A 19,599-nucleotide genomic window follows, 5' to 3' on the forward strand; every position below is an offset into this window, starting at 1 on the left:
CCTGGGTAAAGAACAGAAAAGAAGAGTGGAATGAGCACATAAGCAGGATGTCTGAATCAAGGATAGTAAGAATAGCCAGGGACAAGTCACCGTTATACAGGAGAAGTATAGGACACCCAACGAAAAGATGAAAGGCATCGTTGAAGAAAAACAAGCAGTACTGCCTATATAAAGGAAGAAGATATTATCAAGCAGCTCGCGAATAGCATTTGCTCTCTTAAAGACTGCTGTATTTGTCAGCATAGCCGTGCATGGTATTTTTAATGTACATCTGTGCAGCCACATTTCAAAGGCCTCCAAACGATTAATGGTGGATATTTTTAATGTTCATACTTAGACACCGTATAAGAGAACTGACCAAATGTAACATTTAATCATACGCATTCGATTACTTACATACCCTTATTACAGAATATAAGGTTCACTAATCCAAAAGATACGTGCCCAACCGCCTCATTAAATAATCAAGTACTACATCAAAGAGATGATGTAAAATACCTAGGTACGTACTTGGACAGCAGAATAACATGGACCGCAGAATAACATGGACCGCAGAATAACACATATTCACGAAAAGAAAACAGTTGGGTCTGAAATTCGATAAACTGTACTGGCTGATAGGAAAAAGGTCACAACTAAGTTTGTGCGGGTCTAGGACGTTTCATCGCCGCCAGTTCATCGCCGCCGTTTCGATGCCGCCAGTTCATCGCCGGTCGATTCATCGCCGGCCGATTCATCGACAGTCAGTTAATCGCTATCTGATATATTTCCGAATTTTCGACAGTTATATTTATTATTTATTTTTAGTACTAATTAGGAATTCAAGAAAATGCGAGATATGATCATTCCTGTTGCCATACTTAATATTTTAATAGGATTTTAAACTTTTATATTATAAGATATATTATAATGAACCCAAAATTTATGTACAACAATTTAGGGGAAGTAGAACAGTAAATATAATAATATTTTTTATCTTTTTATTTGTCACAAGTTTTGAACTGAATTAAACGTCGTGTCGTGTCATCTCCTATAATACAAAATCAAGTGACTAACTGGCGATGAAACGGACAGCGATGAAATGGACTGGCGATGAACCGGCGGCATCGAAACGGCGGCAATGAACCGGCGGCGATGAAACAAACGTCCCATTCCGGTTTGTACAATACAATTTTAGTATACAAGTAAGTGATTAATCCAATATGGAGCAATGGTATCCAACTGTGTGGATCCGCGTCGAGATCCAATATCAACATCCTGGAGAGATTCCAATTGAAGACCTTCGGCATTATTACAAATAAACCCTGGTACATGCCCAATTAATACATTAATCATTATCTTCAAATGAAGAATATCAACCAAGAAATTGCTAGTTTCTCCCAAAAGTACGACATACGACTGCAAAACCAACAAGCTAGCGAAGAAGCTTATGAGACCCCATGCAAACACAAGGCTAAAGCGAAACGACACTCCAAGCGATCTACCAACAATATTTTAAATTTTCAAAAATATAGTCCGTCTAGAAAGTATCCGGAATTTTATATTTCTCCCAATTTTAATAAATTTAATTTTTGTAACATTTTAAGATAAAAATAATGCATCAAGTAGGTTATGCCGATAGTAGGTTATTGACAAAATCGCATGACAACACCATCTGTCAAATATTGTTGTTTGTAAACAGATTTAAGATTTGTGAAATAATGTCGCAAGTAGAAAAAAGAAAAGTGGTGGAATATTTGTATAGAAAGGGTGTCCGAAACGTTAAAAAATTAGTGCAATTGACTGAACTCGGAAAAAGTGCAGTGTATGAGACAATAAAGAGGATAAAAAATGGCATAGATATGAGACATAGACCAGTTTCGGGTAGACCGCGTAAGATTCGCGGAAACAATTTAAATGCTTTAGTGGCTTTAGGACGACAAAATCCGCGCCTGGGGTTTCGAAAATTAGCGAGCAGATTTGGAAATCAACGAAGAATAAAAGTATGGTCAGAAACTGTCGGAATTTCACTAAATGGCGCTTGGTCGAGTTATGCATAACGCCGTCCATATATCAAGGAATCAAAAAAAAATTTCCTAAAATAACACCTCTGCAAAGGCAACGAAGAATATATTTTTGTCAACGTTTTCGAGAAGATAATTTTAATAATGTGTTTATATCTGATGAAAGTTGTTTCTAGCTTGGTGCAAATCATCTAAAAGTCCTATCAAGAGAAAATGTTACCGTTCAAATTTCCAAATTTCCCACTAAAATAATGGTTTGGGAAGCAATATCTCAGCGTGGTGCTACACCTCTCTGTATTATACAGACTATTACTATTATAACTATAATAGTTAATGGTACTGTTGATAGTGCGAAATATTGTGACATCCTAAATGGGTTTTCTTCTAGAAACGGCTCATGTTTTATATCCGGAGGGGTGGCGTTTTCAGCAAGATAATGCAAGATGCCATACTTCTGCTTATACTCAAGCTTGGATGCAAGAACACGAATTGGCAACAATTCCGTGGCCAACAGCATCTCCAGATCTTAGCCCCATTGAAAACATATGGTAACTGATTAAGATTGAAGTGGAACGAGCAGCGCCACGAGATAAAGAATGTTTGATTCGGTCAGTTTTACAGGCCTGGAACACCATTACCGAAAATTATGGCCTTGTCCTAGTTTCAGGTCTACCTAGACGTTTGTGTTTAGATTTAAATGGAGGTTGTATAAATAAATGAGATGAATTATTTGTTGAAATTTTATATTTCAAGTGATAGAAATAAATACCGTAAAATTATAATTCTGCTTTCTTTTTTCCGGATACTTTCTAGACGGACTATATTTTAATTTAGGATACACATTTAGTAGAGTCACAAATAATTTTGTTACTAAAATTATGATTTCATATAGGTTATTGTCACTGGACAGTCTTCTGAAAGTCTTTTGTAATTTAATTAAACAATTTACTTATTGTAATCATTATTACAGATTGTAAATACCTACATCTTAAAAAAAATTTCGCGCGCAGTGTATATCAACTGATTAGTAATCCCACGACACGGTTCCAGATACTTTATAAGATCAAAATGTTGCAGATAAGATTTAATGTACCATACAATAACTTACTGCAAAGATGAGCGGAAGGTGCTTTATATTGTTTGCGTATGTCTTATATGTTGGAATATTTAAAATAGTGGATACCCGTAAGTACGAAACTTCATTAAATGGCTAAATTAATAGTTTCATTACTTTGAATTTAGTATATATAAAATATGCAAAGTTAAAATAAAAATTTAAGTTTTAAGCGTATCTATCTCAGTTACAGTAGGAAAAATGAAAGAATACCCATGGACGAACATATAAAACACGCTGTATTTTCTGTCACCGTGTCACACAAAAAATTGGCAAGCGCAAGTACATGTAATAATTATTGTTACATATACTTGCACTGGACAATTTTCTTTGTGGCACGGTGACAGGAAAATACAGCGTGTTTTATATGTTCGGTCATGGGTATTTATTCAGTTTTCCGACTGTATATTTTATCCTACTAAATAAAAAAAAACAGTAAAATCTTTGCTAACAAAAAAACAGATGTTGTTCTATTGAGGTCGTTCTTTTTATATATGCTAAAGTAAAGAAAATGCTATAATATAGCCCAGTAAATGAACGTTAGGAATCAAAATAGGGATTTAGGTTCTACTTACCCATTTCAAAATTGAACTTGTGCCGTTGGTAATTTTTTTAGGGGGTGACAGTCACCCATTCACGGGGGTGAACACGCGCGTTTAAAGTAAGTACGGATATCGATATAATTGACTAATTCCAAGGAATTTTCGTTCTATAGAGTCTTTTAAATAAGTCAATACTTTTTGAATTATTCTATCTATCTTCTTCTTCTTATGGTGCCTATCCGTTACGGATGTTGGACACTAACATGGCTATTCTGACTTTGTTGACTGCTGCCCTGAAAAGTCCGGTAGTGGTTAAGTTAAACCATTTTCGCAGGTTATGCAGCCAGGATATTCTTCTTCGTCCTGGACCTCTTTTCCCATGCACTTTACCTTGAAGTATGGTCCGAAGTAGGTCATATCGTTGTTCATTGCGCATTATATGGCCCAGGTATTCCAGTTTGCGACGTTTTATGGTTACGACTAGTTCGCGCTCTTTACCCATTCTATGTAGAACTTCCTCGTTGGTAACTCTGTCCATCCAAGAAATCCTCAACATGCGTCTATAGCACCACATCTCAAATGCTTCGAGTCTCTTCAGTGATGCTTCAGTTAAGGTCCATGACTCCACTCCATATAAAAGAACGGAGAATACGTAGCATTTTAGTAAACGAACTTTTATTTCCAATTTTATATCTTGGCTGTTAAAGATTTTTTTCATTTTGACGAAAGCTGATCTTGCCTTCTCGATCCTTATCTTAATTTCCGTCGATTGGTCCCAGTGTTTATTTAAGTTTGCACCCAAATAACAAAAGTTGGTGATTTGTGTTATAGGTTGTTGGTTAACTAGTAATTGACCAGGTGGTATCGTATTTTTGCTTATAACCATGTATTTGGTTTTTTTGATGTTAAAATCAAGCCCAAACCTGCTACTTACTTCTGCCACCCTGGAGACAAGTGTCTGCAGACCTTCAAGACTGTCTGCAAATTGACAGTATCATCAGCGTATCTTATGTTGTTCAATCGTTCTCCGTTTATAAGTATTCCCTCGTCTATGTCCGTTAGCGCTAGCTTCATAATATGCTCTGAATATGTATTAAACAATAATGGGGACAATATACATCCCTTTCGCACACCTCTTTTTATCTTTATGTCGTCTGTTAACTGATCCCCTACTCTAACAGCTCCAGTTTGTTCGTAATAGATATTGTTTATTATACGGCGATCTCTGCTGTCTAGACCAATTGAATTTAATATTTTCATCAGTTCGTCATGTTTTATTCTGTCGAACGCTTTCTGGTAATCAACAAAACACACATATATATCACAATTCACGTCTCTACATGTTTGAAAGAGAACTTCTATTGCAAAAAGTGCCTCTCGAGTACCCAATGCATCCCTGAAGCCGAATTGTGTGTTTGTCATGTGTTCTTCACACTTTTTATATATGCTTTTATGTATAATTTTTAAAAAAAGTTTTCAGTAGATGGCTCATAAGGCTTATTATTCGATAACCTTCACATTTTTTGGAATTGGGTTTTTTAGGGCTATCTATCTAATCAGCCCTAAACATCCATCCTTGGATATAGGCTTCCTCTTTCTCCATCCATGCCTCTCTATCTTTGGCGGCCGTTTGCATCCAGTCTGGCCCAGTGTGTCTCTTCAGGTCATAGTCTGACCATCGCATCTATGGCCTTCCCCTTTTTTAGTTTGTGGTTCGACGGTCTCCAATGTATAATGATCTTAGTCCATATTTCATCCTTCTGCCGCAGTGTGTGTCCGGCGAACTTCCATGTAAGCTTTGCTACTGCTACTTGGAGACAAAAAAGTTATGCGATAAAATATCCGTTGACCTACCCAAAACGGATGCATATGACCGGTTTTAGAATTTCGCAAATGACGAAGTTGATTTGTCTCTGGAAGATAAATAGACGAACCAGTTTTCTAAACAGTTTTTTTAAATTTTTTTTTAAATTCAAAAAAAGAATGTGTGTGTACTTTGTACGCACGTAAGAAGATATTTTTCTATTTTATAGGTAATTTCAACGAAGTAAATATACTTAACAGGTTATTTGTATTTTAATTAAAAATTAAACTAACTTTCTTATCTACCACTTTCAAAAAATTTTTATTAAAACAACCAAAAATAAAAAAAAAAATATGAATCGCCCAGGGATCCGAACCCGCGTCATTCCAATCTCGGAGCTAACGCCCTAGCAACTACACCAGCGAGGCTCGTCTAATTGACATGTAAGTTTCGGATATAATTACACAACACGGCGACATTGAGTGTAAATATTTTATTATTTTACTACAGAGAAACAAAATCCAAAAACACAAGAATTATAATAAATAATACATTTACTAAAAACACTAATATATTCTTTTAATGACTTATTTGCACGGATACAGATACATAAACACCTATCTTGAAAGATTAGCAAGGAACTACTTACTGTCTGTGTGCGCAGGTGCGCAGATTTATATACAATTTTACCCTAAATCGAATCGCGCCTAAAGAAGAATATCTTCAAAAACGAAAAATATTCAAATCGATTTTTCTAGAAAACGGTGCTTTCTATCGACTTAAAGCAAGTAAGAGTTCCTTTTAGTACTACAATGCCTCACAATTTAATAATAGTGTAAAAAACGCTTAATGGTTAAAGACAAAAAAGTATGCGATAAAACAACTGTTGCCCTACCCAAAACGAGCGCCTATGACCTATACAATAATTCGTAATTGTTGCAATCGATTTACCTCTAAAAGATAAACAGGTGAACCAATTTTCTTTTTTCTAAATCACAGTGTTCTGGAAATATTTATGAAAAAGTAATTCCAAGACGCCATCCTCAAAGAGCTCTATTTCCCTCATAGACGAAGCATTAAACCTAGGAATTTTGTGCAGTAAGATGAATCGACATGCAACTTTTTGCATTCGATTAGAGAGAGTGTCAGGCAACCTTGTGACCTAAATTCATCTTGGGCAAAAATGTTTGTGCATAAGAAAATGCATTTTAAAAGTGCATCTCGAAGAGGTGAAACTGAAAAATTTAGAACTCGGGCAATATTGATGAAAATAGGTGGAATTTTTATAATCGGTGGTTTTGGGGATCGCTGAGCACGAATTTCATATCGGTGATGGTCTCCAAGCTACCTGGTACCCACGGTGGAACTCGTCGCCTAGAGTTTTACGTTAAAATCATTAAAAATCAGTTAATATCCATTACTCGGGGGGTTTTTGGGGTCGCCGGCCACGAATTTAGTGTTGCGATGGTCTCCAAGATACCTGGTGCCCAGGGTGGAACTCGTCGCCTGGAGTTTTATGTTATAATCGTTCAAAATCAGTCAATAACCATTACTCTGAGGGCTTTGGGGGTCACTGAACAAGAGTTTCATGTGGTCGATGGTCTCCAAGATACCTGGCGCCCAGGGTGGAGCTCGTCGTCTGGAGTATTATGTTATAATTATTCCAAATCATTTAAAACCATTACAAGGGGGTTTTGGGGTCGCTGAGCACGAATTTCATGACGGCGATGGTCTCCTGTATACCTGGTGCCCGGGGTGGAACTTGTCGCCTGGAGTTTTATGTTATAATCATTCAAAATCAGTCAATAACCATTACTCTGAGGATTTTGGGGGTCGCTGAGCAATAATTTCATGTGTTCGATGGTCTCCAAGGTACCCAGTGCCCAAAGTGGAACTCGTCGTCTGGAGTTTTATGGAATAATTATTACAAATCATTTAAAACCATTACTCGGGGAGTTTTGGGGTCACTGAACATGAATTTCATGACGGCGATGGTCTCAAAGGTACCTGATGCCCAGGGTGGAACTCGTCGCCTGGAGTTTTATGGTATAATAATACAAAATCAGTCAATAACCATTACTATGAAGGTTTTAGGGGTCGCTGGGCACCAATTTCATGTTGGCGATGGTCTTCAAGGTAGGTATACAATAATCTAAAAAATCGTGGTAAATTAAATGTTAGTGCACGTATTCATAATCAATTTATTTGTATAATATAATGAAAAAATTAATAAAAAATTAAAATAAAATAAAAAAATTTATTTACTTACTTGAAGTTACACAAATTTCTCTCTTCCGCAATTTCGAAAACCAAAATTATAAAACAGCGCAGCTATAGACTGTAGATAATGAAAATTCCTTTAATACTAATCTTAAACGGCTTGATATTATAATACATATTATTATTTATTCTGTAATTAACAAAACTAATAAGTATAAAATATACGACTTTTTCAAAACACCAGCATTAAAAACTTACTTTGCTTTAAATACGGTATCACTTTTTAGATGTTCTTTTATAATTAATTAAAAATTTTTAAAACAACAGAACTACATAAAATTGTAGCTTGGAGGTATTCACATATATACTATGCTTTGTTTTTAAACCAGGAGCAGTAAAATAAAAAGACAGATTCAAACCCAAGAAAGTCAGTACAAAAATCACCATATACATCTTCTTTTTTTGGTTGATCATATCGGCTTTCGATGGTAATCCATCAACATTATATTATACTAATACGTCGCTAAAGAGTTCTAAAAACCACTGTTTTTTTTATATAAAAGCAGACAAGAAATCTAAAAATTAAAGTAATACCGCAGAAAACACAAATAATTGCTGATATAACTTAATTATCCTTGAAATGCCAATTATGTCAAAATTTCATAAATGTCATTTAACGACAAGTGCTTTAAAAGCGACAAAATTTTAAAATAATTTTTAAATAGGTAATTTTTTAGGATATAATACAAAACTGTTTTAAGAAAAATTATTAATGAAAAATATATTTAGCGACCCCCAAAACACCGAAGTAATGGATATTGACTGATTTTGAATGAATATAACATAAAACTCCAGGCGACGAGTTTCACCCTGGGCACCAGGTAACTTAGAGACCGTCGCCGACATGAAATTCGTACTAAGCGACCCCCCAAAACCCTCAGATTAATGGTTTTTAACTGATTTTGAATAATTATGACATAAAACTCCAGGCGACGAGTTGCACCGTGGGAATCAGGTACCTTGGAGACCACCGCCAACATTAAATTGTGTTTAGCGACTCCAAAAACCCCCCGAGTAATGGTTATTGACTGATTTTGAATGGTTATAATATAAAATGCTGGGCAACGAGTTCCAACCCTTGGCACCAGGTACCTTGGGCACCATCACCGACATGAAATTCGTACTCAGGGACCATTAAAACCACCAGGGTAATAGTTTTTGACTAATTTTAAATAATTATAACTAAAAACTCCTGGCGACGAGTTCCACTTTAGGCACCAGGTATCTTGGAGACCATCGCCTACATTAAATTCGTGGTCAGCGACCCCAGAAATCGCCGTGTAATGAATATTGACTGATTTTTAATTATTATAACATTAAACTCCAGGCGACGAGTTCCACACTGGGCACCAGGTACCTAGGAGACCATCGCCGACATGAAATTCGTACTAAGCGACTCCCAAAACCTCCAGGGTAATAGCTTTTTTCTGATTTTGGATAATTATACCTAAAAACTCTAGGCGACGAGTTCCACCCTGGGCACCAGGTATCTTCGATGCCATCGCCAACATTAAATTCGTGGCCGGCGACCCCAAAAACCCCCCGACAAATGGATATTCACTGATTTTTAATGATTATAACATAAAACTCTAGGCGACGAGTACCACCGTGGGCACCAGGTACCTTGGAGACCATCGCCGATATGAAATTCGTGCTCAGCGGTTCCCAAGACCCACGAGTATAAAAATTCAACTCATTTCGTCAATATTTCCCAAGTTCTAAATTTTTCATTTTCACCTCTTCGAGATGCACGTTTAAAATGCATTTTCTTATGCACAAAAATTTTTGCCCTAGATGAATTTAGTTCACAAAGTTGCCTGACACTCTCTCTAATCGAATGCAAAAAGTTCCATGACGATTCATCTTACTGCACAAAATTCCTAGGTTTTGGGCTTTTTGCTTCGTCTATTAAGCATTTTCGGACTAGGTGAATTGGGTTAAATTGTCTTAAAATTTTCTGAGGAATCTCCGATCTTCGTTTGTCGGGAGAGTTTCTGCACACCCTGTATATATTTTGTTTTTCTTACATTGATTGCAATTATTGTTTTATTTGATTGAAATTAAAACAATTGGTAATTCAAATGTTTTTCTTCTTTTTGTTAACAGAAGATGGGCAGCCCATCAAAAGCACCGTAAATAATATCAATTTTACCAGAAGTCCAGCTATTCCCGACAGAAAGATGTGTGGTTTTCAGGTAGCAATGGTTATAATAAATTATCACTGGAAATATGTTTACATACTAAAAGTATAATATGTAGAAGTATACAATTTGAGTTAAAGTCGGAAAACTGAAAGAATACCCATGAACGATTACATCAATCACTTATTTTGTATTTGCTGTCTTTTTCTATAAACAACAAACGTTTGTTATAGAAAAAGGCAGCAAATACAAAATAAGTGATTGATGCGTTCATGAGTATTCTTTCATTTTTCCGACTGTAAGTATCAAAAAAATGGGTTTAATTTAATAGTCGAAAATAGATTCGAATCAATTTCGACCTTCACCCATCTGTTTACCGGATGGAATATTTTTTTTATAAATATCGTCATAGCTATCCTTAAGGGACGGGAGATGTAAGGTTTGAAATCAACATTTCAATCACGTTTTTGTGAATTTTTAACTATGGTAAAACTATTTTATTAAAAAAAAACAGTAAAATCCTTTATAAAAGGTATATATTTAAAATCCCTAAAAAGGGCTACATCACAATTACATAACTAGTTTTCGACTGGTTTACCAGTCATCATCATGACGTTACGTGAAGTTTACATGCTAACCACCAAGATATAATTTAACAAAAATATGAGGGTCAAAGCCCTGTATAAGTAATCCGTCAAGGAAACATCGGTTGAAAGTGCTACCTTAAGCGTGGTTGTTTGAAATATTTTTACTAATATGCCCCAGGTAACATCTGAGCTGTGATTTGACTTGTTCACATGGTGGAAGTGTGGCAGCAAGTCACTTCGAATCAAGGTCGACCTTTCACGGTCGAAACAAGTCACTTGCTGCCACACTTCCACCATGTGAACAAGTCAAATCACAGCTCAGATGTTACCTGGGGCATATTAGTAAAAATATTTTAAACATCCACGCTTAAGAGGAAACAGTAGCGATCAACAGGTAGCGAAAATGCGTTCCAAGATTGCGGCTGTAATTTTGAATATTTTTTCGAGATATTTGGCACACGTATTCGTAATATAATAAAGAATGGCGGTACAGAGCCCAATTTGAAAAATATATTAATATGTGGAAATTACTTTGTAATTATATACAATATTAAAAAAACGAGCCTGTACCGCCATTAAGAAGAACAAAAAAATACACTTTCTTTAAATAAATTTTTTATCCAATGCCTAGATTTTGTGTCATTTTGGAACTACTAAAATTTTTTATTTCATTAGTAGTTCCAAAATGACACAAAATCTAAGCATCGGATAAAAAAGTTTATTTGAAGAAAGTGTATTTTTTTGTTCTTCTTAATGGCGGTACAGGCTCGTATTTTAATATTGTATTTAATTACAGAGTAATTTTCACATATTAATATATTTTTCACATTGGGCTCTGTACTTCTTTATCATATTACGGATACGTGTGCCAAATATCTCGAAAAAATATTCAAAATTACAGCCGCAATCTTGGAACGCGTTTTCGCTACCTGTTGATCGCTACTGTATCACCTTAAGTTAGCATTTGCAACCGATGTTTCATTGACGGATTACTTATACAGGGTTTTGACCCTCATATTTTTGTTAAATTATATCTTGGTGGTTAGCATGTAAATTCACGTAAGCACTGATGATGACTGGTAAACCAGTCGAAAATTAGTTATGTGATTGTGATGTAGCCCTTTTTAGGGATTTTAAATATATACCTTTTATAAAGGATTTTACTGTTTTTTGTATTACATGGTATCCAGCCAACTACAGGAAAACTTTTTCCTTGTGAATTTTTATTTTATTTTTACATTAAATAAGCGTATTCAGTACAATGTGAACAAAATTTCAATAATATGAGTTTTTCGAGGTAAAACTGACAAGTTATTTTAGTTTTAACGATTCTAAAAAATACCAACCCATTCTATGCAACATTTTAGGTGGATCAGTCCAGTAATTGAGTTACAATGTCCAACCCCTTTCAAAAAAGCAGTTTTTCAAAAAAGCAGAGACGGTTTCTCGAAAATAATTTAAAAAATAGTATTTTATCGAATTAAATATTATCGAAAAAAATTTTGTAGCAAAAATGTAGCTATAAAAAAAACAAAAAATGGTGTACCTATACATTACGTCTATCCACACATAAAAAAAGTTGTAGTTCATGAAAACTTGTTCATATTCGTCCAATTCCAAATCGAATATTTCAATTTGAAATAGCCAAAAAATTAATCATTTTCGGCGAACACTCATTAAAACCTTTTTAAAAGCTTTACTTATTATTATTTTATATAAAAGTTTCTAGAATCAAAGTAAGCGAGTTACGCTCAAAATGAAGTTGGCCCTTTTTTAGTAAAACAAATCGTGAAAATTTGCTGTGACATGTTATTAGCACCTCCAAATGAAATTAGTCATTAGCGTTTTATCATTTGCTTTATAATATATGTTTTAATTATATGATCCGATAACTTTGACGGTTCGAAGCTCTTATTTTTGAAAAAAATGAGTTTTATATAAAAACGTTTTTTCGTTTTGGAAAAATGCCCTTTTCATAATACAGTCGAATCCGTTTCATGGAATAGCCTTCGTGCCAAGGAAAAATATTCCTATAAACGGAATATTCTAATAACCGGTCATTGGTGGCTAGGCGAAACGGTTTGCTACCTCAAATTTCTATCACTTAAACCGGGATATTCCTATAACAGGTATTCTAATACGCGGGTGGACTGTACCTTAAAATTTATTAGTCGTACCAAAAATTACAAAGAATAACAAAATATAGGTTTAGCTTTTGCAAATATTTTGGATTTTTTATTTTTCTGTAAGACAAATAATATTGGTTAAGGTATGCCTGTTCAAAATTTTCATACACTCATGATTAGTGACTCGTTCAAGCACTTCCAACTAGATAAAACGAAACTCCTTTAAAAAATAAGCACTTTGGACCGGTGAAACTTACAGATCATACAGACTTTATTGTCTTAATTTTTTATGAGCTAGTTTTTGGCTAAGAATATTTTTTTCGATCAAATGCTTACTATTTGAGTTATTTGCGAAAACCCGCCTGAAAACGTGTTTTTTTATTGAATGATAAACATTTTTATCACTTGCAAATAACTCGAAAAGTACTGAACTCTTCGGTGGTTACACTAAAAATTACACGGTATCGCCGTATTTCACATTAAAATACTGGGCTAATAACACATAATATATTATACAGTGCGGTGGAATAAGTGTTGCCCCCCCCCACTGTTGACTTGTTTATTTTAAGAATATAAGCATAACGCTCGGACTGGTCGATTTTTAAACTAACCATAGTATATTATAGCATCAACGTTTCGAACTTTACGCGATCCCTCTTCAGATGATAGGCATAACTTTGATTTTTTTAAAAGGTAATGTAATCACGTGACACCTCATTTAACAGCTTGTAAAATACTGATTTCAAAAATGTATAATACTTTATTCCTTTTTGAGATTGCAGGCCCAAAATTTCGGTCGAACTCTTTTTAAACGCATTTATTTTTTTCGAATTCTGAGAAAACTAATAAGAATTTTTTTAAAGTTTAAACGCAGAATGAAAGATTAGATTATTATAGAGGGCTGACAGTCCCTTAGACTAAACAAAAAAAGTTTCTTTTGAATGATATATTTGAAATTAAAAATCACACTAAATTTTCTCTTTTTTCCACTGTGGCTTCTTAAAATAAACATTATAGGAGTTCTCAGGGACTTTGGACCATCGAGAATACTGTAATATTTCATTCTGCGTTTAAATTTTTCAAAAACATTTATTGGTTTTTTCAGGATTCGAAAAAAATGATTGCATTTAGAAAGAATTCAACCGAAAATTTTGGCCTACGCTCTCAAACAGGATTAAAGTATTATACATTTTGAACTCAGTATTTTAAGAGGTTTTAAATGAGGTGTCACATGATGTACTTTCCCATAAAAAAAAATCAAAGTTATGGCAGTCACCTGAAGAGGGCTCGCGTAAAGTTCCAAAAGTTGATGCTATAATATATTATGGTTAGTTTAAAAATCGACCTGTCCGAGCGTTTTGCTTATGTTCTTAAAATAAACAAGTTAACGGGGGGGGGGGGCAACACTTATTCCACCGCACTGTATAAGTTTTTGTTACACAAGTCGCATTAATTATTTTTTAAGGAACCTCATAAAATGCCTCAACTAAGAATTGTTGGTGGGACAGAAACTTCTTTGAAAGAACACCCTTGGATGGCATTACTGGGTTATAAAACGCGTTATGGGGAATTCAAGTGGAAATGTGGAGGCACACTAATTAGTCAAAGATATGTATTGACAGCTGCGCATTGTGTAACTGGCCAGATTGTACCAGTTGTTGGAAACCTGTAAGTAGAATATTCACTGGATTTTACATACAACAGTTTTTATTTTTAATAATTTTACATATTTCGTCAGAAACGTTTTTCCTAAATCTATTGTAATTTCCTCTTTCTGTTTAATTTAACACTAGAAAGTCTGGCTTAGCATACCTACCTAGAAAGCCTGACGGGATCATTTTGGCCCCACGTCCCTTAATCAATTAAAACTCAGTTTAAAAAAATTAAATCTACTCTAGACGATAGAATCTGATTTTATTTGTTACTTTCATTGTTTAACAAATTCGCTGCTTATCAAAAACATTCGGAACACCATACAATTTGCAGTTTTTGATATTTGCCACACATTGGCTTGTTACAGCCGTGGCAATGATTGGAAGTATGATTTCCTTTACAAAATATTTTTTAATTGATATTTTTTTGGATAGTAACAGTGATAGTTGTTGATTGACTTGGTGTTGCTAGACGTAGTTCCAGATTTCGGGAGGCAAGCTATGGGGCCCATAATTCTCCACACAGCCGACGAATAAACTTACGAAGACTGAGTCTACTTCCAGTTATTTCTTTATAAATAATCCATACATTTATTGCTTCCAAGTCAAGAGTATTATAAAACACGTACATAGGCTATCGTCTTGAAGTTACTTTTGTAGTATAAATACGCGTCATTTGGTCCTCTACACCAACAATTGTATCTTTGTGTTTACTTGTGTTCACCAACAATTGTATCTTTATTACGTAGATGATATGTACCAGTATAATGGTACCCATTCACAATAAACATACATAAATATAATAATTTTACCCATCCGACAGGAATTTGAAAGAAAGGCTCGTCGAATTTCCCAGAAAACGATAATAACTTACACAGGGCCAATTTGGCCCCTTTAGATTTCTATGGTAGATTTGTTAGAAAAAACATTTAATAAATTTAGTATACAATATTTTTTTGTGTTAAATAAGGCATTGTATCAAAATATTAAAAATCATAAAATATGAAATTATTATTGCCTCAAATAAAAAAACTACAATAACTTCAAATCACAACAGGGGCCAAATTGGCCCTTCCGACTTTATAGTGTTAAAAAGGGGCAATACAGAACGGCATGTAAACTGTGGAAGATTATTTTTTCTTCTACGTTTTATTTTTATCGGATGTACATAATGTCGGATTTGGGCTAAGTATTTTAATTTACATTTACACATTTCCTCCTTTCTTTTCTATTTTCTGCCATTATTTTCAATTTCTCGTGTGATTTTTGTTTAAAAATTTTTTTCTTGCCTCTAATACATACTGTATCCATTTTTTCTCGGTATAACTTTTCTCGTTTTATGATGTTTTTTTCTTCGAGGACTTTTCTTGTAATTCTGTTGGGTTACATATTTTTTCCTCGTTAATTTCCATTTTTAGTTCTTCTATTTGTTTTACCCATATATTCATTAGTTTGTGCATTTTGTTTTCGGAATCTGTTATTAGTATTATGTCGTCTGCATACATTTAGGACTCTATTGTTACCCGTTATAATTTATGGTATTCTGTTATATTCTCTGTATGAGTTGTCTTTTAACTTGAACATGTGGGGTTTCTATCCTCTTTACATTGCAATCACGTGGGAAGGGTCTTGGGTTGCCCTGGGTAATATCCAAGAATATTTGAAACATCACTAAATTTTAATTCATTTAAGAGAAATCGTTAGAATACAACAAACTGGCATATTTATGTTTCTTGGACCTTAAGACCTTTCTATGACTCATTCAATATGCACAAAAAACTGAAAGAAGTTGCAGGAGTGAATAAAAAATGTAATCTTCCACTAATCGAAGATAAAAACAGAAAAATTATAATCGATATCGAAGGTCAACTAATACGATGGACAGAATATATAAAGGAATTATTCGATGATGAAAGAAGCGAAGTAGAGACGCTAGATGACATGAGCGGTCCTCCAATGACTAGGGAAGAAGTGCAATAGGCTATAAAGAACACAAAAAACGGCAAGGCGATCGGACCAGATGGGATTTACGTAGAAACGCTAAAGCTTTTAGGTACCGAGGGCACTAAGATACTTACGAAATTATTCAACTTAATCTACGAAAGCGGAAAAATTCCTAAATATTGGCTTAAATCCTCATTTGTTGTACCACCAACAAAACACAGAGCCACAAAATGCAGCGACTATCGCACCATCAGCCTAATGAGTCATGTATTGAAAACTTTTCTCAGAATAATTCATCAAAGAACATATAGAACAATTGAGGAAAGAATCTCAAGTACTCAATTCGGTTTTCGCTGTGGCCTTGGAACGCGTGATGCACTATTCGCAACCCAAGTTTTAATTCAAAGATGCAGAGATGTAAATCATGACGTTTTCATGTGCGCGATTGATTTTGAAAAGGCCTTTGATAAAGTTCGCCATGAAAAAATGCTACATATTCTCAAAACTACTGGTCAGGACGGTAGGGACATTAGAATAATCGCAAATTTGTATTGGGGCCAGGCTGCATGTGTTAGGGTTGGGATTCAGTGCTCTGAAGAAGTAAAAATCAAGCGTGGAGTTCGACAAGGCTGTATATTGTCACCAGTGTTGTTTAATCTTTACGCTGAAACAATCTTAAATGAAGTGTTGGAAAACGCAAAAGAGGGAATACTCATTAATGGTATGCTTATGAACAATATCAGATACGCAGATGACACCTTGTTACTGACAGGATCAATTGAACATCTTCAAGCGTTATTAAACCGAATGGTGGCATTCTGCGCGATATATGGACTCAAACTCAATGCAAGAAAAACAAAGTTTATGGTTATTAGTAAACAGGCAGCCGTAAATAATAATAACTATAACGTAACAATCGGTAATGACACAATTAAACGAGTAAGTAATATTGTATATCTGGTTGCTCATATTAATGAAAGCTGGAACACTAGTACAGAAATAAAAAGTAGAATTTCCAAAGCAAGAACAAGTTTTATGAAATTTAAGAAAATCCTGTGCAGTCATGATCTAAATTTGGAACTTCGCATGAGAATGGTTCGATGTTATATATTCCCAGTACTACTGGGAATGTTACGGGGTTGAAGCATGGACCCTGACAGAATCGCTTTTAAAAACCTAGAAGAATTTGAGATGTGGGTCTACCGCCGTATTCTGAAGATCAGTTGGGTAGAAAGAGTCACAAATGAAAGGGTTTTGCAACGTTTGAATAAAAGTTGCGAAGTAGTGAACACGTTTAAAAGGCGGAAATTGGAATACTTTGGTCATATAATGCGTCACCCAGAAAAATATGACATACTTCACCTTGTCATGCAAGGTAAAATAATGGGAAAAAGAAGTGTGGGCCGCCGTACAACTTCTTGGCATAAAAACCTACGCCAATGGTTTGGGAAAAGTAGCACTGAACTATTTCGTGCGGCTGTAAATAAGACAATGATTGTTAATATGCTGGGCAACATGAGAGCCAACCATCGACAAACGGTCTCGGCACCTTAAGAAAAAGAAAGACCTTAAGAAAGCATTTGACAGGGTCAAATTAAAGGACGTTATCGATTTGTTATACTCGAGAGAGGTGACTCTACGAATAATTAAGACGATTAAAAACATCTACCAGAACAATCCAATAAAGTTAAAAGTAGAAGATGAACTAACTTAACCAATTGAAGCCGGCAATGGGATAAGACAGGGGATTCTTTGAACCCTTTAGTGTTCAACCTAATCGTGGATGAAATAATAAAAAAATGTAAGAACTAAATAAGGATACCAAATGGGACAAAAACACCTTAAAATAACCTGCTATGCAGACGATTTAATACTAATCTCTCAAAGTGAAGATGACTTACAACGTATGCTGCACCAATTTAACATAACCGCCAGAAAATTTAACATTTTATTTCCCAAAAAAAAAGACAAAATGCATGGTTATAACAGCAAATCTAATAAGATGTAAATTGGAGCTGGAAGGTTAAATAATAGAACAATTGATGGAGTTTAAAATCTAGGCATCACACTATCTAGCTATGGAAGGCTCGAAACAGAAGTGGAAAATAAAGTGAATTAAGCAAACAGAGCCGCAGGACGCCTGAATGACATAATATTATGGAGAAATAAAAATATCGGAAAAGAAATGAAAGGCAGAATTTACAAAACAGTCATCAGACCAATAATGACGTACGTGGAAGAAACACGAACCGATACAGGGACATCAAAAAATTGCTCTAAACAGCGGAAATGAAAACCCTCCGAAAAATCGATGGCCAAGACTCTATAGAACAGAGATAGAAGTACAGATATACGACGGAGATGCAAGGTGGACAACATTAATAACAGGGTATGAAACAGACAAATAGAATGAAATGACCACATAAGCCGAATGCCAACAAATAGACTAGTAAAGACGGCGAGAGACGGTTTCCCAATAAGAAGACGATTAGTGGGAAGACCACGAAGACGATGGAACGACAACTTACTAGAGGCACACTGAATAAATAGACAGATTCATGTCTACACAAAAGGAGAAGAAGAAGAAGAAGAAGAAATTTTAATAACAATATGTAGTAAATTATAATACTTTTTAACTTTTAAAAGGTTTTTACTCAAAACATTTTGGTGACTCAGGCATGGCATGCACACTATCGGCATTTTCTAACACTGTTGATGGATTTTTTAATCCGAAAACGTTCTGTTGTGTGATGTAACCCCTTAGCTAGGCGCTTTTAAATGTATGTTTAACAAAGGGTCTAGCATTTGTAGTAAAGCAAAAAGTGACGTTCTCACAAAAAATTTATTTTACAACTGACGACCGGTTTTGCTGCCTACACTTTGCAAGCATCTTCAGCTCCCGGTTAAAGTAAAATTAAATTCTGCAAACAACAAAAAACCAGAGTTAGTTAAGTGGTCTGGTTTAAATCAAAAGTTAATGAACAAGCCAATATGAAAGTACATTTATAGTCCGTTAGCTATAACTTTTCCCATGCGGTACGATTCATTTTTAATCAAATTAAGTCAAAACATAAATTGAAACAAACGTCGATGTGTATATACATTTTGTATACTATATACTATATATATACTACACACATCGGCGTACGTTTCACTTTCTGTTTTGACTTAATTTGATTGAAAATGAATCGTACCGCATGGGAAAAGTTATAGCGGACAGGTTATATTTATCTTCTTCTTCTTCTACGGCACTACAGCCCAAAAGGGCTCACGGACTCCTAAAAGGGCTTATGCGTCGCTGTTTACTGTGTCTTCCCACCGATTTTGTGGCTTCCCAACCGGTCTCATTCCTTGCATTCTAGCATTCAGTGCTCGTTTTGGTAGCCTATCCTCTCCCATTCTTATC

At 34.9% G+C, this 19,599-nt stretch overlaps 1 protein-coding gene across 1 annotated transcript in view; it reads left to right on the plus strand.

Annotated features, from left to right (window-relative positions):
- Nucleotides 1-3,042: 3,042 nt before the first annotated feature.
- Nucleotides 3,043-19,599, plus strand: part of LOC114327667 (phenoloxidase-activating factor 1-like) — a 111,993-nt gene continuing 95,436 nt past the window's right edge. The window contains exons 1-3 of the mRNA XM_050655938.1: nt 3,043-3,188; nt 9,850-9,938; nt 14,063-14,265. Coding sequence (XP_050511895.1) covers nt 3,119-3,188; nt 9,850-9,938; nt 14,063-14,265 — 362 coding nt within the window. The 5' untranslated portion in view covers nt 3,043-3,118. The remainder of the gene's footprint in view (nt 3,189-9,849; nt 9,939-14,062; nt 14,266-19,599) is intronic.

Source organism: Diabrotica virgifera, chromosome 7, assembly GCF_917563875.1.
Source record: "Diabrotica virgifera virgifera chromosome 7, PGI_DIABVI_V3a".
NCBI lineage: Eukaryota > Metazoa > Arthropoda > Insecta > Coleoptera > Chrysomelidae > Diabrotica > Diabrotica virgifera.